Source organism: Balaenoptera ricei, chromosome 8, assembly GCF_028023285.1.
Source record: "Balaenoptera ricei isolate mBalRic1 chromosome 8, mBalRic1.hap2, whole genome shotgun sequence".
Lineage (NCBI taxonomy): Eukaryota > Metazoa > Chordata > Mammalia > Artiodactyla > Balaenopteridae > Balaenoptera > Balaenoptera ricei.
This window is the reverse complement of record NC_082646.1, coordinates 68275483-68301483: the sequence shown is the minus strand read 5'-3', so window position 1 is coordinate 68301483 and position 26001 is coordinate 68275483. Positions and strand designations below refer to the sequence as shown.

The window sequence follows — 26001 nt, the reverse complement described above, 5'->3', positions numbered from 1 at the left end:
TTATACAATAAAGTTGGTAAAAGAATTTTATTATGTGGCTTAGGTAGGTCTTTGCATACTACTAACAGAAAAGCATTTTTCCACATCTTATTCAACCTAACAAATGATATATTTGTCGTTTTATCTACATGGCTGCAGTATTACACTATTGAAGAAAACCTTCCTTTCATTTGTACTTTGGTGCAATTATACAGTAGATACCTCTTCCTCCAGAAAATAAAAATATTCTTGATCTAAACTTGAAATGGAACAAAGATATTAATAGCAAGTTCCTCGCACCACTTGGTAAAAGATTGCAATAAAAGTCCTAATAATATGTTGCTTAACATACAAAGAAGATGAGACATCTGCCACAGTTTCAGTCAAACCTCGGGAGGAATGGTTCAGCATGTGGGTTTATCTTCCTGGGGTTTTCACATATGATAGGTGGAATTGTACCATAATAAAGAATAGTCACCTTTTGCTCAAGAGACTCAAATATTGGAAGGGAAACACCTTTTGGGACATAGTAACGTACAAATGGATAGGAGAAAAAAATTGCCTTAGGAAAAATCCACCACTGTTTGACCAAACACCTGAAATGTTTTTATCACAGCTTTCATATATTAAAAAAGTTTCCTGCGGAGATGAAGCTTATTCATGAAATAAAGCCTAGTCGCTATCATCTGAACCACGTTCTGAGCCCTGATCCGAGGCCTCGTTGTTGGATCCCTCGGGTTCGGATTCATTGCCGGAGCCTCTGCCGGAGCCTCGGCCGGACCCCTCATTGTCAGATGCTCTCTCGGAGTAGCGGTCCGACTCGGCGCTGGGGGACACAGGCCGAGAGTCCATCTCAGAGCCCCCCGAGCGGCTGCGCCCGGACTGCAGGGATTCGTTGTCAGACTGTTCGGAGCCCGAGGGCCTGCGCTTTCTGGCCGGCTGGTCGCTGTCTGAATCCTCATCCGAGTGGTGCCTCCGGGGCCGCCGGGGGCTGCCGGCCTCGCTGCCGGCCTCGCTGCCGGCCTCGCTGCCGGACTTGTTCTGGTTCTCGTCGGAGTCGCTCTCCTCCGAGGAGGCGCCCGTCTTCCGCCGCTGGCCCTCATCGGAGTCGCTGTCGCTGTTGCGGGGATGTCTGGCAAAGACAAATGCGCGTTAGACCAGGGTTCTGGCCGAGGGAGCCTTGACAAACCAGGGGTGCGCTTGAAAAAAGAAGGGCATTTAATGTCTTGACCGGATCGCTGTTGACACAGGTGTTCGTTTTGTGATATTCCTTTGGTGTGCTTTTTTGTAAATGTGATAGGGTTATTAATAAAGAGAGGATTAAAAAGTTAAAAAGAATAAGGCACTTTAGCTCTGAGACAGAACATAGACAGTGACGGGTGACCGCACTGGTCATCCCAGGCACCCTTCATCAGAATGAAGCATTTCTCAATTTCGTATGTAAAATTATGAAAAGGAAGGGATACATTTATTTATCTTTATAAACCTTTATACACAGCGGCAGAGGTGCAACCCGGGACCTCACTGGGCTGCAGAGACTCTGAAGAATGCACTCTGTCCCAAGGCTGGCTGGGAGGGAAGCTCCTCTGTGCCACTGCCATCTGTGCTAGAAGATCGCTGAGGAGCGAAGTCACCCTTTCTGTCCCAGGATCTGCTTCTGCTCCGGTGCCCTCCGCCATGACTAGACCTACTCAACATAGGAAGCTAGGGCTAAATAAAAGGGTTCTGCAGCTTGTTTTTGTACTTTTGCCAAAGTTCCCCCTCCACTTATCAGATGTTAAGGGCAGGCGACCTGTGCTAATGCTTGGGGGTGTGGTGGCACCCAGGGAATCTTGGCTTCTTGGAGGAAAGGACATTCCCTTCACCACTGTCACAGCTGCTCCCCCACCAGGGCTGTGGAGAGGAGGACATGCTTCTCCTTGGGCATATTCCTTGGTTTTGGTTTCCATGACAGATATTCCAAGAAAGGAATATTAAATCCTACAGGGTCAGTCTAAGAAGGGTGAGGGAGGTGAAACATACTACTCTCCCTAGAAATGAAAACATCCCTGCAGACCGAAGAAAGGCTCTTTGTGCTTACATCTGAAAGAAAAAACCTAGACACCCATCACATAACTCATTCTGTATACACGCTAAGGGCCAGTGGGCCCCTGGGATCTAATTCACTCCATTCCATCTGGCCAAATAAGCAAACACTTCATGAAGGTCTAACCATCACGTCTCTAATCAATGGACCAGTGTAACACTGTGGGCAAGGGTGAAACAGTATTTTAGGGAAAAGCAATCCAAATCTGTGTCAACCAGCATCTTCAGAGAAAAAGGGAACTGCAGATCTTTACAGATGCTTTACCCTACCAGACCAGCCCTGCACCAGGATCCTTAGCCCCTTCGACATGCTAACCTCTCACCCCTGCCTCACCTCTAACCAACCAGGGCTCTCTCTTCTTTTTATTTTTTAAAAATTCTTATTATTTTTATTTTTTATTGAAGTACAGTTGATTAGGACTCTCTATTCTTCTTCTAAGACTTAAACAGCCTTTCTTCCACAAAAAAACACCTCAGTAATTCCCTCCACTACCTCAACTCCAGATTACATGTGGTCACTGAAGAGCAATAAATGCAAAATATAAGTGATAACCCTTTTCCCACTATAATGTAGTTTTGGTTTATTTGTCATTCTCCACTGTCTCTAAAGCACAAATTCCTTGGGGGCAGGGTCAATGTCTTTATCCTCTGCATCCCCAGCACTCAGCTTGCTATCTCATAGCATGGATGTTCAAATGTCTGTTGAATGAATGAATGAAATGATGGCCACCCGAAGGACCCAGCATAGTATGGTATTAAGAGTCTTAGTCTAGGAATCCAAATGCAGAGCTTGAGGGGCAAGTTCAGCACAAGTAAAACAGAATATTGTTTCACCAAGCAGTCTGTGAGCTAGAGGAGTCTACGATAAGCCCTCCACAGAGCAGGCAGTCCTGAGTCATCCCTGCCTGACAAGGGAGGAAATGGTCCAGAAAGTCCCTTTCTCCCTGTGACCAAGATCAGGCTACTCTTAATACTTTAAGCCAGTCAATGGCAGTGTAGCAAAATGACAGAAAATTTCAGCTAATATCCACGAAGAAATGAGATTTCAGAATAGGTTTCCTTCTTTAAGGGACAAACATTTAGTAGGACAAAATGACAAGACTGGAATGAGATGTGTGCTCAGGCTTCTTCCCGCTCTAAGATTCTAAGAAGCTGCAGAGATGACATTTTGGCACAGTGACCACTCTTGGTTATCCTTCACTAGGAGAACATAAGTGAAAAATTCCTACCCTTCATCAGCAATTTTCAGTTTATCTTCATCAGATGAATCGTCACTTGATGATATTATGGCTTTGGATTTTATTTTTCCCTTCATTGAAGGAGGCAGACGTTCCGGCTTGGGCTGAAGAAAGAAGATCAAACATAATAGATTAGTCAAGACTCTTTACGTTAGGATGTCTTGTTAAATTGGGTTTGCACTGCAGTGATACTGATACAATCAAACAGCAACCGACAAACTTCAAAAACAAGTGTCTGTGCTTGAAGACACTGCAGGGGAAGAATGTATTCTAGCGTACCGCAGCCTTCTATGCCTACTGGGGATGAAAACCATAGTGCTAGACACTTACAGCCTTCTTCTTCTCTGCTCTTGGTAGACGGCGCTTTTTCGGTTTGGGGCCATTTTCTGTTTCATCATCATCAGATCCTTCATCTCCCTTCGGAGGTCTAAAGTAGTGAACACCAAGAGAAAGTTTGTCAAGATTCACTCATGCCTATAAAACCCAAGACTTCTGTGCCATTCAAATAGTATTAGTCATTTTGAACACCCTTCTCTACAGGTGCTGGCCTTGACCAGACTGTACACCCCTCAAGGGCAGAGACCACAACTTACTCTTGCTGCACGTGGCTCGGGAGTCTGCAAAAACTGTATTTATGCCATGTCTGCTGACTAACTGAGTCACTGTTAAGCCCTCTTATTAATCTAAGATGAGCTTGAATCTTGCCCTTGGTGAGCGATAGAAGATGTGAGAAAAGACCCAGGCTCCAGACTCAACCTCCTTCCCCTCCTCTTTCTTCCCTTCCAACTACTCATCCCAGGCCTGCTAATATCCAGCCACAGCTTCAATTCCACAGGTCTGAATGCATTCCACAAGCAGAGTCAGACATGGGTTGGAAAGAACAGGCCTAGCTAAGACTGGAGACTCCCGGACACGGAAGCACCATGGGAGGACCAGACAGCTTAGGGGCACTTCCATGTGAGAGGGGGGCAGGGCACCACTTATCCTAACAGCGGATGGCACTAGGAGGATTAAAAGGCCCTTCTTTCACATAAATTCACATTTTATACATCCTGTAAAACCAGGAGGTGGGCCATTGCTGTTTTACAGAGAGGAAACTGAGGCTCAGTGGCTTTTCTAAGATTTCAAAGATGGACAGTCAGTGTGGACGCACTAAGGTTTCTCATCCTAAACTGCATAGATTTTCCAATAAATATTGCAATTTTCAGTCATAAGAAAGGCAATTACGACTGACTCGGAGCTCTCAAAAGGAAAGCTGTGGACATGTGTGGAGACTCCAAGCACGCCGGGAATTTGGTAGTGGGGCCCATCTTAGGATTAAAGTAGGAAGTGGGGGAACGAAAGGCTTCCCTGTCTGGGGGGATCAAGTGATAAAAAGGTGTTCACAGATTCTAAACCTAAGATTCAGAAGGTGAAAGGTCTTTTGCCACTTTCATGAGGCGATTTAAAACCCAGGTGATTTAAAAGGTTATTCCATGACACTACCTTCTCCTCTTCTTCTTCTTTCTCTCGCCACCCTCCTCCTCCTCGCCTTCTTGCTCACTACCACTGCCCTTCCTTCTCTTCTTCTTTTTGGATATAGGCAGGTCTTCATCGGTGTCATCGTTGACAAACTCATCAAACTCTCCTCCCTTCTTGGACCGCTGAAACCCAAACAAGACCACAGTCATTGCTTTCCTGGCTGGTGGAACGTGGGTGGAATGCTGAGGTACGAAAGAGACCACTTCCCATCAGTCCTCTAAGTCAGAGGTCTCCGACCCCCGGGCCATGGCCCGGTACTGGTCCGTGGCCTGTTAGGAACTGGGCCGCAGAGCAGGAGGTGAGCGGCGGGCGAGCGAGCAAAGCGTCATCTGCTGCTCCGCATCGCTCCCCATCGCTCGCGTTACCGCCTGAACCAACACCTCCCCCCCCACCCCTCCCCACTGCCACCATCCGTGGAAAAACTGTCTTCCACGAAACCGGTCCCTGGTGCCAAAAAGGTTGGGGACCGCTGCTCTAAGTCACGTGGAAGAAGTGCATGGTGAGGCCCATACTTTAAAAACTTGTAATTGGGATGAATGCCTCAAATAGCAAAAATCATCAACAACTACAAAGTTGCTACAAGGTAAACTGTACTCAGCTAACAGTGAAATGCATTTCTAAATACTGGATACCATTTAAAGCAGTCTCTGGTGGAAAACTATCTTTTAGCAAAGGAGGAAGCCAAAGCTCAGGACTAAGTACTGAGTGAATTTAACCAATTAGCTTCGTTTCTAACTGGAGTCATGTCTTACCCGTCCACCACTGCCACCTCTTTTCTTTTCTTTTGTTGCTTCAGTCTCTCCAGTAAACATAAGAATATTTTTGGTCTTCTCTACGTACTGGGCCCGCTGTTCCAAAAGTTTCTTTTGCTCTTCTTTTTCTCTGAGACGTTTCTCTTCCTATGAGGAAAAAGAGTAGGAGAAAACCTCATCAAAATGTTCTTAAGACAAAAAAATCACGGCTACCATCAGAAGAACTTCTCTTTTAACATACAAAGTGTATGTATGCACACCTTTAATTCTAGTATAACCGCAAACACAATACATACCTGTTCTTTGAGAAGTTTCTGCCTTAACAGTTCTTTCTCTTGCTCTTGTTTGGCCCGCAATTCCCTTTCTTCTTCGTCCTGTTTGCGTGCCCTGGCCACGTGGTACTGGGCCTGGCTCAGTAAGTCAGAGCATTGCCTAGAACATTCCAAAGTTAGAGAAATATGTATGTAGCTAGTATACTTTTCATTAAAAAACTCAGAGCATCTGTATTCCTTACACACATTTATAAGTTTGAAGCAGGATCATTAGGTGATACCTATGGGAAGTCTTTTTTTTTTTTTAATTCTTCAGCCCTTTTCTTTTTTTTAATTTTTATTTTATCTTATTTTTTTGGCTGCTTTGGGTCTTCGTTGCTGTGCGCAGGCTTTCTCTAGTTGTGGCGAGTGGGGGCTACTCTTCGTTGCGGTGCGTGGGTTTCTCATTGCAGTGGCTTCTCTTGTTGTGGAACATGGGCTCTAGGCGCATGGGCTTCAGTAGCTGTGGCACGTGGGCTCGGTAGTTGTGGCTCACGGGCTCAGTTGTTGTGGCACACGGGCTTAGTTGCTCCGCGGCATGTGGGATCTTCCCAGACCAGGGATTGAACCCGTGTCCCCTGCACTGGCAGGCGGATTCTTAACTGCTGCACCACCAGGGAAGCCCCAGGAAGTCTTAATTAGGAAAATTAACTCATAAGCCAATACTGTCAACTATGTTAAGTTTGCAAATTATAACCGTCCTCCCAAAGCACAGCTAAAAAGATTCCCGACACTATCTTTACATGTGACAGATTCAGGAATCGTGTCTTGATTCTGACTACATAGCTGACATTAGTGAAATAGGAAAGTATTTTCCCATACAACTTAAGTACTTGAACTTTGCCATATTCCCTGAAAGGACCCTTAGGGAAAAGGCTTGGTCCAGGTTGGAGTGTCCCAGAGGGGAGTGTGAAAGACTGACCTCTGGAAGATCAGAAACTACTGTGTCACTCTCCCAGTCCACATTGCTATCACTGCCTCACCCAGAGTCACCTTCTATAAATAGTAACATTACCTGGCTTCTGTAGCAGCGAGGGCCAAATCAAATCTCATTTTATCTCCAACCTTACTCAAGTAACTGAAATATCTAAATAGAATGAGAAGATAAAATACTTTACTTCAAAAAAATTTAATGAAACAGACCCTTTAGATTTTTAATCTGTTCTAAAAAAAATAGTCTGAGAGGAGGCTTACTTACTGACTGAAACTTAATGAATACTTAAATGAATGTATTCATGAAGGGCTGTTATCTCAATAGGAAAAATATATATACAACTCACTTAAAAAAGGACTCTCATCAATATACCACTCAATATTAGTAAGTTCATGATGATAAAGTTATAGTTAACGGTATCAGTAAATTCACAAACAACCAAAAATCAATTCCAGCAATGAATATTTACTAAATACCAAATTTACTAAATATGTCAGCATGGAGGTTAGGAGGCTTAAGCCATGAAAGCACTTACAATCTACTAGGCAAGGCAAGGAATACTTAAACGAGACTTCAAATAAGGCTGGACAAAACCTGAAGAGATGGCAGGTTTTAATTTTACCGTACACTGAACTACCAAATAAGTACTGTAAGGTCACAAAAATTTTGAGCTGAGCTGAATAAATTTATTCAATATTTAAGAGGAAAGGTCTTAATCTCAGCTTAAGTAAAACTAATATCACATAAAAAGACACTAGTATAACAAGTAAAACCAGCATAAGTGGAGTCTAAAAATTTCTAGTGTGTAAAATCCTGGGTCATATTATCGTCAGGTCAATGAAAAATCTAGGGCAAGCTTGCAAAGCCAGCCAGCCAGTTCTAGGGGTCGGACTACAGGACCCAATTCTAGCAGGATCCTGGCTACGGTTGGGTGCCACCTGGCGGAAGCTGTCTGCTTTGGCTTAAAAATCACTGGAATGATTCTAATAGAGAATGATCCTCTTTTGAGCCATGTGGGTTTAAAGAAACAAAGCATTTCAGAGGTTGTTCCTACAAAATCTTACCTGTGTGCAAGCTCCAGTTCTTTCACAGCATTGAGTACTTCCTTCAGATTACTCTTTTCATCTTTCAGGACAGAGGTAGCTAATCTTTGCAGGACCAAGGCCACATTAAACATAAGAACTGTATCACTGGGTGCCACGTGTCTAGCCTATAAACAAAAACAAAGCAAATCTTTCATATGGTATAATGACATGAAAAGGATTTTAGTCAAATAGAGTGTTAGGTGTGTAAGTATGCGTAAAACAGGATAAAAAATACAATGCAGCATAGGATTGAGTTCTCTTTTTTACCTTCAGCAGAGTCTGTTTGCATTCCTGTAACTTGCCACACTTGAAGAGGGCCCGGGCCAAATAGAGCACAACTTCAGTGTTCTGGTGCTTATAGAACTTTCTGAGGCAGTTTTCATACTACAATAAAAGAAAAAGTTAATTAAAACACAGCAAGGATTAAATGATATTGCCATTTTATAACAAAATTTCAAGCTATTTTAGAGCTATGTGAAAAGGTATTTTGTCTTTTGCATGGTTAATTTCAAAGACTAATTTGAGAATGATTTTTTACACTCACCAGCATACATTTTTCACAACATAAAAACCTGACAAGAAAAATTACATACTAGAAATAGTTCTTCCATTTGAAATTTCGACCAACACTGAAAGGTTAAACAGATTGGAAGGTCTTTTTTGTACCTTCAGCAATACTATCTAGAACAGGCTCACTGACAACTTATTAGAAGTCATACACCTGGCTCCTAAGGTGCTTTACCACCTTTCTTTAGGACTGATGGAACCTACCGGCAACGAGAATGATAAGTCTCACTGTTCTGGCTGTTAATTTCTTAGTAAAACCAATATAGCAATACTGGTATTAATTTTGCTGTGAACATATCACTTTCTGACCATGGAACATATCTTGTCATAGGTAAGTTCTTTTTTGTGGAAGATGGTTAGATGGTTTTTCCCTGAATATCTCTAGAAATTAATTTGCAGATCAAGAAGGCTCACCTCCAAAAACACAACCTCTGAGACTACCATATGCAATCTGGGTTCTGTAAGTCCCTGTGACCAGGACCTTTCCAATATTCTGAATACAATAATAATACCCATCCTTTTTAGAAAAATGGTTAACCACTTCCCAGAGCCTATCTTCTTTTTTTTTTTTAATAAATTTATTTATTTATTTATTTTTGGCTGCGTTGGGTTTTCCTTGCTGCACGCGGGCTTTCTCCAGTTGTAGCAAGAGGGGGCTACTCTTGGTTGCAGTGCGCGGGCTTCTCATCGCCGTGGCTTCTCTTGTTGCAGAGCGTGGGCTCTAGGCGCGCAGGCTTCAGTAGTTGTGGCTCGCAGGCTCCAGGGTGCAGGCTCAGTAGTTGTGGCGCACAGGCTTAGTTGCTCCGCGGCGTGTGGGATCTTCCCAGACCAGGGCTTGAACCAGTGTTCCCTGCATTGGCAGGTGGATTCTTAACCACTGCACCACCAGGGAAGCCCAGAGCCTGTCTTCTAACTTTGGTCAGAAACCTGTTTTTTCTGACTGTAATAATTCCCCCATAAGAGCATTTTTACTTTTTACTATGCTAAAGATGCTAAGCATGACTCTTTTACTTCAAGTTCAAGTAATCAACAAATATGAAAAGCATAATAAAATTCTATAGCCATGGGCTTTCCTGGTGGTGCAGTGGTTAAGAATCCACCTGCCAATGCAGGGGACACGGGTTCAAGCCCTGATCCGGGAAGATTCCACATGCCGTGGAGAAAATCAGCCTGTGCGCCACAACTACTGAGCCCACATGCCACAGCTACTGAAGCCCACACGCCTAGAGCCTGTGCTCTGCAACAAGAGAAGCCACCGCAACGAGAAGCCCACACACCGCAACGAAGAGTAGCCCCCGCTAGCCGCAACTAGAGAAAGCCTGCGCACAGCAACAAAGACCCAATGCAGCCAAAAATAAATAAATGAAAAAAAAAAATTCTATAGCCATGAAAACTTATCCCCATGGAGTTTCATTTTAAATGTCATTTAACCTTCCTGAAACTCAGTTCTCTCATCTGAGAAGTAAGAGGGTAAAACAAGCAAACGGATATTAAATCCCACTAACTTCTGGGTACTTACTGCTATGCGAGGCAAACTAGTGCCAAGTATGGTCCCAAGTATTTTTCATTCTGGATGCTCACAAAATTCTATGAGATTAAGGTACAATTATTTCTGTTTTCTAGATACGAAAACTGGCTCAGAGAAGATGTCCTTTGTCCAAGACATGCAATTAAAGGTGGAACCAGGACTCACATCTCTGTCTGGACACCAAAGATTGGCCTTAACCATATACAATTATAAGCCTCTGAATAGACACAGTATCGTAAGAGATAGCACCCAGCTCCAAGGCAGGACCAGAATGGTTAAGGAAACCAGTGCTCAACAATGAACACAAAATAAAAATATCTTGAAAAATAAGACATTACCATCTGAACGGCGCTGATATATTGCTTTTGTTCCACGTAGATATGTGCTAGGTTCAACCACACATCACTGATATCTGCCGTTGCTTCTCTTACTTGGGCAAATACATCACGAGCTTCACGGAAATATCCTTTGTGGGCCAAAACAGCTCCTAAAGTTATAAAAAGGTTCACCGAATTATAATTTTCTAATTGTATCCAGAAAAACAACTAGAGAGAAATTCTGATCTACAAACATCCCTCCAAAAGCATTCATTTCACAAATTATTATGGACATCCAAACTGTATAATTACCTATGCCATTAGCAGCATACAGATTCTTTGCATCATTTCTGAGTACTTGTTTGTAGATGGCCAGAGCACGATCTTGATGACGCTTTTCCTATAAAAAGATACAAACATTATAAAAAAAATCCAAACAAGAATCAAATAAGTTATAAATTTTGTTTTAAAGAGATGAAAAAAGATTACCTTTTCTCTATCTCGGGTGGGCTGATGCAAAGTTTGGAGCCAGACGTTGCCAAGGGCCAGCATAGAATAAGTGTCACTCTGAGTAGCTGGTTGTTTTAATATCCTCTCAAATTTCTTCTGGCCTGGACCCCATTCTTGTTTTGCCAAATGAAGATTACCAATCAAAGACCAAGCATCCGGATGGTCCTAAAAACACACATATAAAAAGAAGCAAAATCTGTAATTTGGATTCAGAGAGATCAATCATCTTTCCACAACAGCTGATTACTGGAGAGGTTTACAAGCTACATTTACGGGGCTTCCCTGGTGGTGCAGTGGTTGAGAATCTGCCTGCCAATGCAGGGCACACGGGTTCGAGCCCTGGTCTGGGAGGATCCCACATGCCGTGGAGCAACTAGGCCCGTGAGCCACAAATACTGAGCCTGCACATCTGGAGCCTGTGCTCCGCAACAAGAGAGGCCGCGACAGTGAGAGGCCCGCTCACCGCGATGAAGAGCGGCCCCCGCTCGCCGCAACTGGCGAAAGCCCTCGCACAGAAACGAAGACCCAACACAGCCAAAAATAAATAAATAAATTAATTAATACAAGCTACATTTACAATAGTGTTTTTCAAACTGAGAGTTGAGATGGATCACTGACTTGTAACATCAATTTAGTGTTTAGTTATCACCATAAGAAATGCGACAGAATGGAATACAGTAAAAATGTCAATGTACTGCCTATGGAAAGAGCACAAAATGATTTGTAAAACTTTGATTTCAGTTGTCTGTATACACACGTGTGTATGTACTAGGCTGTGGTGTGAAATCTATTTCTTACTGTGGGCCACAATCCAAACGTTTAGATGACTTCTATACCCTTTAGTATCTTTAACAAGTAAATGAAAAAAACAGGGAGATGCCAAGTCTAGAAATATGATAGCCATTAAAAGGAAAAACTGATTTACTGGGGGGAAATGGTGAAATAATTATTTTTCAAAGCTAAGAGTTAATATTACCAACCTGATTAATCTGAAGAGCTTCCTTAAACCAATCTGAAGCCTCATAAAAATTTCCTTTATCTCTAGCCATGGCTCCTAGGCGCAGATAGCCTGAAAATATACAAGTTTTCATGTTTAAAATATTAGCTATAAAGTAGAATCATAATTTTAAAGTCATACTTTTGAAACAATTGTTTTTCATTAATACATTAATACAATGAACAGAAAAGTCCCACAGGTGAAAATATATCAAGCATCAATATAACTAATTAATAACCTAATAAGTTCCTGAGCAACTCTGCCACCATCAAGTCTTCCTGTTTGAAATCTCAGATTATCTCTTCCACTCCATTCCCCAGGCTAGCACCCTGGACCAAGTCATCATCTCAAGTTATTTTAAAAGCTTCGCGTTGTTCTGTTTCCAATTTCTCTCTGATGCACAGCACTGTGCTTGGCATATGGCACTACAGTGAAAGCACAGACTACTAGGGATTACTAGTTAGAAAACCTGGGCTCTAACTGCGGCTCTTCCACTTAAATAAAAAAGTTTCACACAAATGTTATTTTCTCCAAAAAATGTCACTCTCTCCAGGAATCAACAATGGCTTACTACTGCCTATCAACTCAGTTCAAATTTAGCCTGACATTCAACTAAAATCTTATTCATTTTAAATCACTTTTGCATCCATAACAGTACGACAGGGGCCAAATTGCTAGCCCCTAATTTGACCAGAGTCAAAACATCATAGCTTTAGGTTCTTTTAAGGGAAGTACAGCATATAAAATATTTTTAGTTAAAAACTTACCAAATTTCACATTAACTAGGTTGTAAAAACTCAAGGTAGGACATTTTTAGTAATAATTATTTCCAGGAAAAGCACTGTTCTTTCTCACTATTATAAACATTGCAAAATGTTTATATGAAATCAAAGCAGGACCCATCATAAAGATAAACCCATCACCAAATATGCCAAGGAGTTATTAAAAGCCTAATAAAGGGAGGTGACCCACTGAAGATGGCCTAGTCTATAAAATATGGTCCGACTGGTTTTTAGTTGTTTCTTTTTGTTTCTAGCATAAATTTAACTGAAGCTGCATCTTTTTTTTTTTAATTTTTAAGGCCACAAATTTGCCTTGAAGAAAAGGGGGCATATAACCTTCAAAACTGTTTAACTTTTTTTTTTTTGGTCCCACCGCAGCTGCACTGCGGGGCTTACAGGATCTTAGTTCCCTGACCAGGGATCGAATCCAGGCTCCCTGCAGTGGAAGCATGGAGTTCTAACCACTGGACCGCAAGGGAATTCCCTAAAACTGTTTACTACTGGTTCTAAGAAAGATTTTTTTCAGGCTAAATTTTTTGCTGCTGTTGTGGGCATTTTAATACACACACAAAAAGTTTAAAATTCCTACAGTCAACATAATTAGGATGTTCCCGTAAGATGTTTTTATATAGTTTTTCTGCTTCATGGAATTCACACATCGCCTCGTACAGCCTGGCTAAATTGTATGACGTTGTAACAGAAATGGCATTGTAATAATGTTCATCATGCTCAGCTTCTGCCTTTGCACGATCCAATGATGCCAAAAAGTATTTCTAGGAGAAAGAAAAGAAAATTACATTGTTAAAAGACTTGGTTGATACATAGGAAAATGTGTGCATTGAACTTGATAGCATAAAAGAAGGACTATTTCTATGTTCCTACCTTTGCCTCTCCCAGATTTCCAAGTCTGAAATGGAGGGCACCCACGTTATTCAGAATCTCTGGGGGGACATCAGCCTGCACTTTCTCCTGAAGGATCCGTGTCGCTGTTCCGTAGGCTGACAGGGCACCCTGTATTTTCATGGTGGACAGAATAAAGTGTAAGTGAAAATGAGAGGAAGAGAAACACTGCATCAGGCTTACCAAAAACACATCAGGTAGGAGACGGAAAACATGGCTAAATACCTGTATATCGGTCTGTTCTAAGATTTGTGCCAACTCAATCCAAGCTTCAACGTCATCAGGATACTGTTCTGTGACCTTCTTCAAATGGCCCTGGGATGAAAGAGATCATTAAGCTAAAGCATTCCAACTATAGGGTATGACAGTGAAATGTGGTAGCTACTCTACCCTGTTTGATAAGTCAAATGTTAGTTCAACTACAACAAACTCAGCTAACAAAACTGCGTCCATCATATTTCTACTAGCAATAACAAGAAATGAGGAATGCACATCTAGAGATAGCTAACAGAAGATAAAATTTTTAGATTTTTAAAACATACCTTGGCGATATCTCGTTTTTCTTGGTCTTCTGAGGCGGCATATAGAGAGCCAAGAATTTTCATAGTTTCATAATTATTAGGATAAGCTTTCAAAACTTTCTCAAAGCACTGAGATGCATTCTCTTTGTCACCTCGATAAATGTACATTTGTCCCAAACCAAAAAAAGGCAGCACAAAAGAGGATGAGGCAAACTGTGTGGCTTGATAGTAGTACTGGAAAGCTTGGTCATAATCTTCCTAAAAAATGAAATACAACAAGGCCAACGACATGTACAAAAGTTTTTAAATGATTTGGAAAACCATTAAAGAATTAGATATTTAGAGAGGGTGTAAAGTTAACTTACCTGGACGTGGAATGATCTAGCCAACTGATAGCAACTTTCTGCTTGCATGGCCTCCACTTCTGTATTATGGAATGCATGGAGAGCCAAGTGCTGGACTTTACTGTAATCCTGAACAAGGAAGATCCAAAACTCAATTGAGTGAACCCAAACAACTCTACCAGTCTCAGTCATAAGGCTTCCTCAAATTTTACTTTTAAAATTTGTTCATTGAATGAACAATAGCAGCACTGTATCCAGAATTACAAATCATTTTCCTCATTCCCCTTGCTGATAAATTCAGGGAAGATGGGAACTAACAGTTGTACAGTACTTAACATTTCCCCAGTACATCTATTACTTCATTTAATCCCCACAACAATCCTTTGAGGCATTAGTCCCTATTTTTGTGATGAGAAAACCCAAGAGAGGTTAAGTCCTTTATTAACAGTAATGGGAGCAGTTACAATTTATTGAGAACTATTATATCCAAAGCCCTCTGCTAGGTATAATACTAATATTAGTTCTAAGCTTAATCAACCTCCTGCAAAGTGCGTCATTATTACCATTTTATTTATGGGAAAATAGACACTTAAAGAAGTAAAGTTTGTTATCTAAGGTGAAAAGCTAGCATCTCAATTAAGTGGGGTTTTTTTTTTCTGACTCCAAGGCTATGTTCTATCACATGAGGGTAGCAAGTGCCAGCACTTGAACTTGTACTCAGCTCTATTTGAATGCATGGGTCATGACCTTTCTATTAGACCTCACTTTCCTTTGGATTAATCTCCCAAGTGTCTCAAAGTCAGAGTTCATACATTAGGGGTGGAAACAACTTTCCAGTTTTAATAGGAATGTGTTTTATTCATTTGACTAGAAATCTGGTCTGAAGTAGAGTTTTTGTTTGGTCAATGACCACTTCTGACATTTTTTTTTTTTTTACATTAGAAATAATAATGGGATTGCAGCTTTTATCAGGAACTGAGTGTTTCACATTAGATAAGTATTTAATATGCATATTACATTTAATCCTAACTACCACCCCTCACATCCTATACAGTAGGTATTATTACTGTTTTACAAGTGAGGCAATTAAAGTTTAGGGAAATTATTAGTTTATTTGCCCAAAGCCACAGAACTATATACAATGGTGATGCCAGAATTTGAACCAAGTGATTCAAACTCCACACTTTTAATTACATGACACAGCCTTTTGGCTTAATTTATATACTGTTCACTGGAATGAGTGTATGGAAATACCCTGCCTACCTTCTAGGGCTGTTGTAATGACAAACTGAGAAAACATATGTAAACATGCTCTGTAAACCTTAAAGACATATATTCAGTGCAAGATGACCTCGTGACACCTGGCACAGTGCTGATCACAGATCAGGTGTTCAGTAACACTCAGATATACTGGCTTGATTTACATATTTCACCTATGTAATCGTTAAGGTTCTGAATATACTGATTGTTCTCAGTAGAAGCAAGTCTTTATCTTCAGCAGTGGAAGGGTGACTAGCATTGAAAATTAAAAACTGAATTATTCTCGTTTGGTTCAAGGAAGCTGTCCCAACAGCTGTGAGCACTGACTACTAGATATGCACTCAAATATTTAGAATCATCCGTCCTTTGTTTTTGTGCTGTTGTTGTTTTTCCAGTAAAAACCAAACTAACTTGTGTAACTGTTTTATCTTAAACAGTAACACTTCATTTACATATGAGATACATTTCCATCCTCTCCCTAAGTAGTTGCCTTTTAGTACTAAAACAGTTATAGCATAAAGCTTAATTAATAATTCATTATGAAAGGGGAGTATGCTTCTACAGCCAGAGAGAGTAAAGCATCATGGCGAATAGCTGTGTGACCTCAGGCTATTAACTCTTGCTTCCATTACATCCACAAAATGAGGAAAATATTACCTACCTCATAGGATTATTTTGAATGTCATATAAATTCACAGCATGCATTTTTAACAGCACTTGGCATTTTGCAAGCATACGATGCATATTAATAGCAACAATAACAGCAACACAGCATCTATTACTAATAAGGATTGATGCAGTTTTGTGAACTTTTACCTAAACTGCTATTTAATTAAAGTTCTTGGTATAATTTAGCACCTGGTTTCAAAATGACTGATTAAACTCATGCTTACTAACTATGTAAAAACTTTTTTAGTATTTGAGAAACCTAGAATGCCACTGCTTCTACAGAGTTAGTGGCAACTTAAAAAATTACATCATGATCAACGTGTGAAAATAAACAAGCAAAAATTTCACCATATGCTACACTCTTACTAAACTACTAAGACTATATCATAGATCTGTGCCTGTCTTCTCTCAGCTACCTAGTGACCTTCTTCTAAAAACATAGTTCAAGAGCTTTTTCATTCTTGGTGATGAAAACTCTCCTTAATCACTTCCTCTTTCATTTCTTTACCACAGCAGGGCAGAGACCTTTATTTTTACATTTACATTTGTTCCCATGTCTGTGTTTTCTATGAAACAACTCCTTGAGTGCAGAAACCACGTCTTACTGAACTCCACATCCCTGTCGCAATGTTGGGTACAGTATACAGGGTCAATAATTATTAAATGAATGAATGAATGAATGAACAAACATACCCAGATACTAATTAGTATCCTCAGATACTAATACAAACTCTAACTTGAAAAAAAACTCTTGATTCAAATTTCTTTCCAAGTTAAAAAGATAAAGTATCACCTGCAGTACAGAAAAACAAAAATCAGGATTTAAAATTAAACAACTTTAACAAATGATTTCTCCTACCTTTTTGAAGAAAAAGTGATTTGCCAAGTGGTTCAATACCATAGGGTTGCTAGGATCAATAGTATAGGCTCTGGAAAGAAGTTGGACACCATTTTTGATGGAATCAGCCTAAAAGAAAAACAATGATGGCAGGGTTGAGTGAAATATTACTTAAATAGCACTTTTTCAAAGTTTCCTTTATAGTTGAAGAAATAAGATTATAAGATTATTTGTTCAGATAGCAAAATATAGCTCTTGTTTTAGTTAACTTTCACCAGGGATAAAAAATTTCAAACAGTGATGGTGAGAATGAAAATTGGCATAGCCACTGTGGGAAACAGTACAAAGGTTTCTCAAAAAACTAAAAACAGAACTACCATATGACCCAGCAATTCCACTCCTAGGTATATATCTGAAAAAAACAAAAACACTAATTCGAAATGATACATGCACCCCAAAGTTCATAGCAAGATATGGATACTGCCAAGATAATGGAAACAACCTAAGTATCCATTAATAGATGAATGGATAAAGAAGACATGGTATATATATATAATGGAATACTACTCAGCCATAAAAAAGAATGAAATTTTGCCATTTGCAGCAACATGGATGGACCTGGAAGGCATTAGGCTAACTGAAGTAAGTCAGAGAAAGATATATAATGTATGATATCACTTATATGTGGAATCTAAAAAATACAACAAACTAGTGAATATAACAAAAAAGAAGCAGTCTCACAGATATAGAGAACAAACTAGTGGTTACCAGTGAGGAGAAGGGGGAAGGGGAAACAGAGGGGTGGGAAAGTGGGAGGTACAAACTATTGGGTGTAAGATAGGCTCAAGGATGTACTGTACACCATGGGGAATATAGGTAAGATTTTCTAATAACTGCAAATGGAAAGTAATCTTTAAAAATTAAAGAAAAAATAATAAAAATAAATTCAAATAGTGAGGTAAACTTTTAGAATTTAGCTTTCTTAACAAACTTAACTGCAGAAACACTGGGCATTTTCTGCCCTTTGAAATTGGGTGCATGTAGTAAATATTGATATCACTGTCCTAAATAATTTACTGCTAAGGCAAATCATAGAAAAGACTCCAAAAGATTGCATTTTTTAACAGCTCTGTTGAGATATAATTCAATATATAATTCAATACGATTCACCTGACAAATCAGTCAGGAACTAGACAGTTTTTTCACCCACATACCTCTTTATTGTTGAGTTCTAGAACAGCCAGTCCCACCAATGCTCCCACACATTTGGAATTGAGTTCCAGGGCTCTGCTGAACGCCAGACGAGCCTTCTCCAATTTGTTAAGTTTCACAAAGCAATGGCCCATTCCTAAACGAACTTCCGCTACAAAAATAAAATCAAGTCATTCAGTCTGTCAAACTAGGGCATTTTTAGGATTCAAATTTTTTTATTTTTAATTTTATTTATTTATTTATTTATTTTTGGCTGTGTTGGGTCTTCGTTTCTGTGTGTGGGCTTTCTCTAGTTGAGGCGAGCGGGGGCCACTCTTCATCGCGGTGCACGGGCCTCTCACTGTCGCGGCCTCTCTTGTTGCGGAGCACAGGCTCCAGACGCGCAGGCTCAGTAGTTGTGGCTCACGGGCCTAGTTGCTCCGTGGCATGTGGGATCTTCCCAGACCAGGGCTCGAACCCGTGTGCCCTGCACTGGCAGGCAAACTCTCAACCACTGCGCCACCAGGGAAGCCCCAAAATTTTTAAAATGCTTAAACAGTCTCTATTTATGAGTTGCAAAATCGCAGAATTAACCTCAGTACAACTACACTATAAAATCTTCGGGTGTATCACAAACTTGGTTTCACTGGAGGTCAGAGCATACCACTCTCCCCTCACACTTCCCAACCCTTACCCCCTCATCAGGGATACCTTTCTCACCACAGAACAGAACACCTATAAGAGTGGTATTTTTCTTGTCTTCCAACGCTCCTGGCTACACTGTACCTTCAATATCTAATTTTTAAAGAGCAATTTTTAAACAGAGAACAAAAAGCTTCATTAAGGCCTTAAATATAGTGACTGACTACGTGCACATCTGCAGAGCTATGCTTATAAATGCTTCCCAATTTCAAAGCCATGCCAAAACACAACCATGTTTCTAAGGATAACCTCTCCACTGCTCACTGGATCCTACCCCTTCTCATCTAAAGACACTGCTCCTGCAACCCTGCCCTATTTTTCCCACATCATCAAATTTTCCCTCTCAACTAGATCATTCTCATCCATATACATTCTCGCATCTTAAAAAAATCCCCTCTTGATTCCATTTCCCTTTCCAGTTGTCAATTCATTCCTACTCTTCCCTAGATAGTAAAACTCCTTGAGAGATCTACATTTGCTGCCTCCCAATTCCTTTCCTTCCCTTTTCTCTCTTGACTCCACCCCAATGAGTATCTCACCTCTACCATTCCAGTAAAACTGCTTTATCAAGGTCACTAATGATTTGTATGCTGCCAAATCCAATGATCAACTTTCATTCCCTATTTTACTCGGCCTAACAACAGAATTTGACACTGACACCCTCTCCTTCTGGAAACATTTTACATTTGACTTCAAAATTTGCTAAATGAATGAGATTTTGGAAAGAAAAATAGTATAGGGCAAAAAGATTATATTATGATCTACTATGCAGCTTTTGAATCAAATATCAATATTTTAAGTTGGATCATACACAGCTTAGACTTACAGTTTTTCTCTTACCTGGACATCCCGGGTTAGTTCGCAAGGCTTTCTTATAGTAAGCGAGAGCTCCTCTGTAATCTTTCTTGTTGAATGAAATGCAAGCTTTACCTGTAATGATTTTTAAAAATAAACATGCACTTATTAAGGAACACAAGTCTCATATGCTCTCTACTAACTCACCTAAATCAAATATATTTCTCAGTAAGAAATACTTGAAAATAGTAAAAATGATTTCATATTTAAACTTGTTTTCCATGAGGGTATATTAATCTATGCCTATAAATAGAACAGTACTATATTATGTTAAATGTTATAAAATAATTAAAGTAGCTTAGAGTTGTCCAAATAGATTGTTTATTGATGCTTCAGAAGTGGATAACAAATTATGCTTAACTGGTATATATCTTATTTCTGTAATTTCAACAGAAACAATGATCTATTGTAATAGTTTTATTTTTAATAAGGTAAAGCTCTTCTACTTTGCTGCCCAGCCCAGTTACTAAGGAGTCATCGGCAAAGAAATACATTCTAGGCACAGCTGAAAAATATAGACTCCTAAGATGGTTGCCGAAAATGACTTACCAAGAAGGGCTGGAATATTATTTGGAGACTGGTTGAGTACGAAATGAAATTGTGCATCAGCCTGATCCATTTTGTCACCTTCAAGCAGGCAGAAGCAGGCTCTTCCCAACAAATGGTTCTGAAAAAGTAATGCATCATCTTAGACTTGACTTTATCCAGGACTAACCACAATTTAACACAAATGTTTAACATGAAAATGAAAACCATATAGGAAGGAAGCAGAGCATCACACAAATTCCTCTATCACTGTAATGTGTTTAAACTACCAGTAAGCAATTCTTAATTGCAAATTGAGGAACTATCCTGAAATGCAAGTTGTCTGTGCCAGGAACGATGACAAAAAGAAAAGTTCAAACTCCCTAAAATATGCTTGAAGTTCACCTGAGGATGTTGGAATTACCAACTCAACATGTGGATAAGTTTCACATGCTAAATTTGCCCATATTACTTCAACAGTACAAGGACCAAAGAAATTTCTATTTTATTAAGAAACTCTTCTTTTTGACTATTCTTATCAACTATGTTATTTTAAGAAAAACTGAAAGAAAATCTGTTGCCTATTATACACATTTTACTTTCATGTGGTACTTTTTTCCCTTTCATAAATTCAAAGACATCTGACTTAATTTACCTGATCATACATAATAATTTTATCTGCCATCGTATACAATAGGGTGGCCTGTGTAATAAGATCTTTCTTGTTGTCCTTATTCTTCTCCTTCCGAGCCTGTTGTACATAATAGGCTGCCAATGTATCCAAGCAAGTCATCTGGTCTTTTTCATGGTCTCTATAGTCCAAATTGCCGTCTATACGCGCTGCTTCCAACAACTTTACAAACTCTTCTGTTTTTCCTTGCTTGTAGTATTCCAGCTATAAGGTAAAGAATCAAACTAGAATTACTGGAGGATATGTCAATACAAAAAGTTGTACACAAATGTTTATAGCAGCTTTATGTGTAATAGCCCCAAACTGGAAACAACTAAATTGTTGATCAAAAGGTGAATGGACAAACTGTGGTCTATCTGTATAATGGCTACTGCTCGGCAGTAAAAAGGAGCTATTGGATACATGCTACAACATGGATAAATCTCAAACTAATCTTTAGTGACAAAAAGCAGATCAGGGGTTGCCTGGGCACTGTGGAGGGGCAAGGGAGAGGTGGGAGGAAAGTTTTAGGGGTGATGGATATATTCGTTATCTTGATTGTGGTGATGATTTCACAGGTGTACATATATGCTAAAAATTCTCAAATGGTACGTGTGAAATATGTGCAGTTTACTATAGATGAATTATACCTACTAAAGCTGTTTAAAGAATTATAATCACTACAAATGCTTCCATCTTCTTACCTAGCAATAGTTGATTTCAAACTAAATCAGAGCCCAAGAGAGAAAGCAATAGTGAGAGGGTATAAAGGATTCCAAAAAGAAAACTTGGGTTCTAGTTATAGATCCATCAAAAATTTTTTATGACTTTGGGTCTGCTGAATAACTTCCCTGGGCATCTGTTTCATTTATTAATAATAAAAGGAATATCCACCATTTATTAACCCCTTACTGTGGGCCACAAACAATGCCAGGAGCTTCATATACATTATCTCTAATCTGTACAACCACCCTTAAAGTGAGTGCTAACAACCCCCTATTTTAGATGAGGAAATAGGCTCAGAAGGTAGGTCATTTGTCTAGTTAGTAGCCGAGTTGGAATTTGAACAAAGGACTCTCTAATCCCAAAGCCTACATTCTTTCTTGTGTAACAACCTACAGCCCACAATGCTTCATGAATTTATTTTACTACAGGTGCCATGCTAACCCTCCAAGCCTTCAATTTTCATGTAAGTGCCGTTAAAGGAGGCATCTGTACTAAAAAATACTAAGTTCCCTTCTGGTTTTAAAAAATATGTGACAAGCATTAATGTCTTGTTCTCCAAAGACTAGGAAAACTTAGCACTTTAAGTCAGGAGGGCACTGCTTGTCACTGAAAGTACCTCTCTGTAAATCCATACCCAAGAAACTTTTTAAGAGTTAGGCTTGAGCACTGGACACAAGCCCGATTCCAGATCCACTTCTCTGACCCTTCAAGGTCAGAGGCCTCCTGTGTATCTTTACATGAAAGGGACCTGTGACAAACTTGCTTAGGAATAATGATCAAAGTATTTACTATATTTTATTCATAATCATTTACTATAACGTTCCCACAAAAAAGAAACATCATTATGCAGCTGGTGCTGGGGAGGGCAGAGGGTGTTAGGTTGTTTAAATTGTGGCACCTCATTTTTTCTCAGTTTATCTACAAACCATAAGCCAGTCTTCACTGAGTAATCATTAAATAATCAAATGCTCAATATAGAGTACTCTTTAACTTAAATGAATTCTGCTTTTACCAACATATACTAATTTACCAGAGGCCAACACATCACTTATTAAACTGGTCTTTAATACAATTAACTTCCATATACATGGTGCTATCTATCATTCACCCAAGCTGGCTATTACTGTATCTGAAAACAGAACCACGTATTTTTTCCAGTCAACATATAAAAAATATTTGTTACATGAATACTCACCGCCAAAGCAATCCATATGTGCAGTTGTGTGTGTTCCTGTTTCAGAATACTGATAACTTCATCTCCCTCCGGTAACTGATCGAAGTCAAGTTCAATGACCTAAAATACAAAATGTAGGTTTTAACTCTTATTTTTCTTTTTAAAAGTTACATTTCTTCTTTGACTGCTGCTTTCCTAAAGATACATCAGTATGGTTATACATAGGATTTGTGTTCACTTTCAATAGGGCTGAACAAGCATACGTTAAGAAACGTTTAAGGAGCATATGACAAATACGTTATATGGTAATATTAAAGCATAGCAAACAAACCCTGCTAGTTGTCCTCATGTCACTAGAACTATAAAATGCTACGGAAGCTTTGCTTACTGAAAAAACTAAAAGGAAACCCTGTGTAACGTATAACGCAGGTAAAGTACAGATAAGCACCCCAGAGACTCATGCCACAGACTCTGAGACTCGGTCTGACAACTTTTTTGTTTTAATTTATTTTTATTTTTGGCTGCATTGGGTCTTTGTTGCTGCACGCAGGCTTTCTCTAGCCGTGGGGAGCGGGGTCTACTCTTCATTGCGGTGTGCATGGGCTTCTCCTTGCGGTGGCTTCTCTTATGCCTAGAGCACAGGCTCTAGGCATGCGGGCTTCAGCAGCTGTGGCTCGCAGTCTCTAGAGCACAGGCTCAGTAGTTGTGGCGCACAGGCTTAGTTGCTCCGCGGCATGTGGGATCTTCCCGGACTAGGGATCGAACCCATGTCCCCTGCATTGGCAGAAGGATTCTTAACCACTGCGCCACTAGGGAAGTCCCGGTCTGACAACTTGAGAAGCACAGTCCTAGAGGCAATGCAAAGTTGAGTGCCACCGTACACACTAATCATGGAGGCATCATTTGTGTCACACACACTCCTGAATGTGGCACAAAAATAACAGTAGGAAAATGTTCTGGAATTAGATAGTGGTGATGGTTACACTACTAAAAACCACTGGATTTTACGGTAAGTGAAACATATCTCAATATTGTACCTCAATCAAAAGTAAGAGTATGAGATATCCAATAAGACAACATCAAAAAAAAAAAAAAAAAGACAACATCAGTTCTGAGGGCTTTACTCAGACAAGCCATAGGCCACCCATAAAAGAGGCGACAGGAAGGGAGACGGGGTTAATTCTATCAGCACACTGCAGCGGCTATTATCTTAGGGTCTCTATTTCGTTGATGGAGCCTTGTGTGGCAGATGTGGTGCACCATGACACTCGAGTTTCTAAGGGAGGAAGGGCGACATCCTATATATTCCCAGGGAGAGACACTTAGTTTGAGTAGCAGAGAGAACACAGTGACATCTGCGCCCACCTCTGTGATCTATGAGGTGCCTTACATTTTATCAGGCACTGTCACACCCCTCTGCTCCTGAATTAGGAAAAGAGCAGAGTACTGTCAAATACGGACAGGTTGGTGGGGAACTTTCAAGAACTCCTTCTCGGGGTGGCTTCGAGGTTGCGGGGACCTGATGTTCCCAGCCTGGGAGGGCGCCGGGGCTGGGGAAAGACGTGATCGGAGCTTCGGCCGGGTAGTAGGATCTGGGGAGAGGGTGCTCTCGCTTCAGAAACGAAGTCGAGAGAAAGGGGGAGGGGGAGATCGTCCAAGTTCAAGGTCCCCACCCTCCCCCATTCTCGACACTTACCTCGTCAGTGTCCCGGAGGGGAATCTCAATGGATCCCCGCGACATGGCGAGATCAGAAGGCGAGCGGGCGCCCGGCCCCGCCGCTCCGCAGCTGGTGCTCCTGGCTTCTGGCTCGTCCAGAGGCTAGCGGTGGCTCGGGCTCCGGTCGTGACTGCCGCCCCGCGGCGCCGCCGAAGCTCGGGCTTCTCCTTCCCGTCAGCAGCTCAAACAACGAACAGCAGACGGCGACCGGCGACTTCCGGCAGCCCCGCCCCCTGCCCCGGAAACTTTCCCCGCGGGAGGGCCTGTCCGATGGTAGGGCTCCTCCTGTGGCTCAGGTTCCCCGACTTTAGGAGGAGCGCTTGGAGCCTTCCGTTTGGCCTGCCCACCTTTCCGAGGACCTGAGGCTACTGAACCTGAAGCCTCACTGGCGCCGGAATAAATACGCCGAGGGCGTATCCGCCCCGCCCTACGGTGGGCGGGGCGACGAATGAGGCGCGGATTCGGGGCCTGGCCACTGACTGACATGGGAATTCTGGCCAATTATAGCCATCCTTTCCTGATCCTTACTCTGCCCCCCGAACGCCGGACTTGGCCCCTGCCAGGTGGGCCTGGCCAGTCTCGTTTTACAATCTGTTGTAGATTGCCATGAATAATCCAATCATTAATTCCTTAACCCAATCATTGGTTGCTCGTTTAGCAGCTGCTATTCGTTTGTCATACATGTGCTACATTTGTGACCAGTTTAAATATGAATGTTACAATGAATTCTGTAATCATTGTGGTAGTTCATGTGTTTTGTGTGGGTTTTGTTTTGGGGTTTTTGTTTTTGTTTTTGGTTCTTTGAAGCATATGAGAATCTGCTAGATTTGTGATTTTAATAAAATTGTTGAAGAATTGGATTAAATTTGTAATCAACGTTTTGATTAAATTATAGTATTTGACTAAATATATCTTAATTAGTGTTTTCATTAAATTATAGAGTGTGATTAAATTAGATTGTAATCACTGTTTTGATTGAACCAGAGAGGAATCTGATAAAATAGATTTGTAAACACCGTCAGTTTTACCAAGTACCTCTTATATGTATCGGCTTCATCTCCACCACCTCCATTCTAGCCCAAACCAATATCATCACTTTCCTGCCATAGTCTCCTGTTTTACCCAATACTTCATCCACTCTTGGTCCCAAACTCCAATCCAGTTTCAGCATGTTACACATCTATCTTTAAAAAAATACCAGTTTGATGTTTGTGTTTCCTCCCACCTCCCTCAAAACCTTTAAGTGGAAACTTTGTTAAATTTAAGTTTTGATTAGTTGTCCAATACAAACATAATACTAGCT

The 26001-nt window shown here is 40.6% G+C and overlaps 1 protein-coding gene across 2 annotated transcripts; it reads right to left on the bottom strand.

Annotated features, from left to right (window-relative positions):
• On the bottom strand, positions 1-25052 carry CTR9 (CTR9 homolog, Paf1/RNA polymerase II complex component). 2 transcript variants are annotated; one of them, XM_059931133.1, is made up of 25 exons: positions 24678-25052; positions 23003-23101; positions 21067-21306; positions 20436-20553; positions 19872-19961; positions 18353-18501; positions 17160-17267; positions 14393-14500; positions 14049-14285; positions 13732-13821; positions 13489-13617; positions 13196-13379; positions 11808-11896; positions 10807-10992; positions 10630-10717; positions 10339-10487; positions 8173-8289; positions 7885-8030; positions 6902-6973; positions 5872-6007; positions 5576-5722; positions 4788-4945; positions 3633-3729; positions 3294-3406; positions 1-1111 (listed from the first exon to the last, which is right to left on the bottom strand). In XM_059931133.1, exons 1-25 carry the CDS (start codon positions 24720-24722, stop codon positions 652-654), a joined length of 3555 nt encoding a protein of 1184 aa, XP_059787116.1. In that variant the 5' UTR covers positions 24723-25052; the 3' UTR covers positions 1-651. The 2 variants fall into 2 exon arrangements, with proteins under 2 accessions (XP_059787116.1, XP_059787115.1); XM_059931132.1 differs by having other exon boundaries at positions 13489-13821.
• Between the last annotated feature and the right edge of the window lie 949 nt (positions 25053-26001).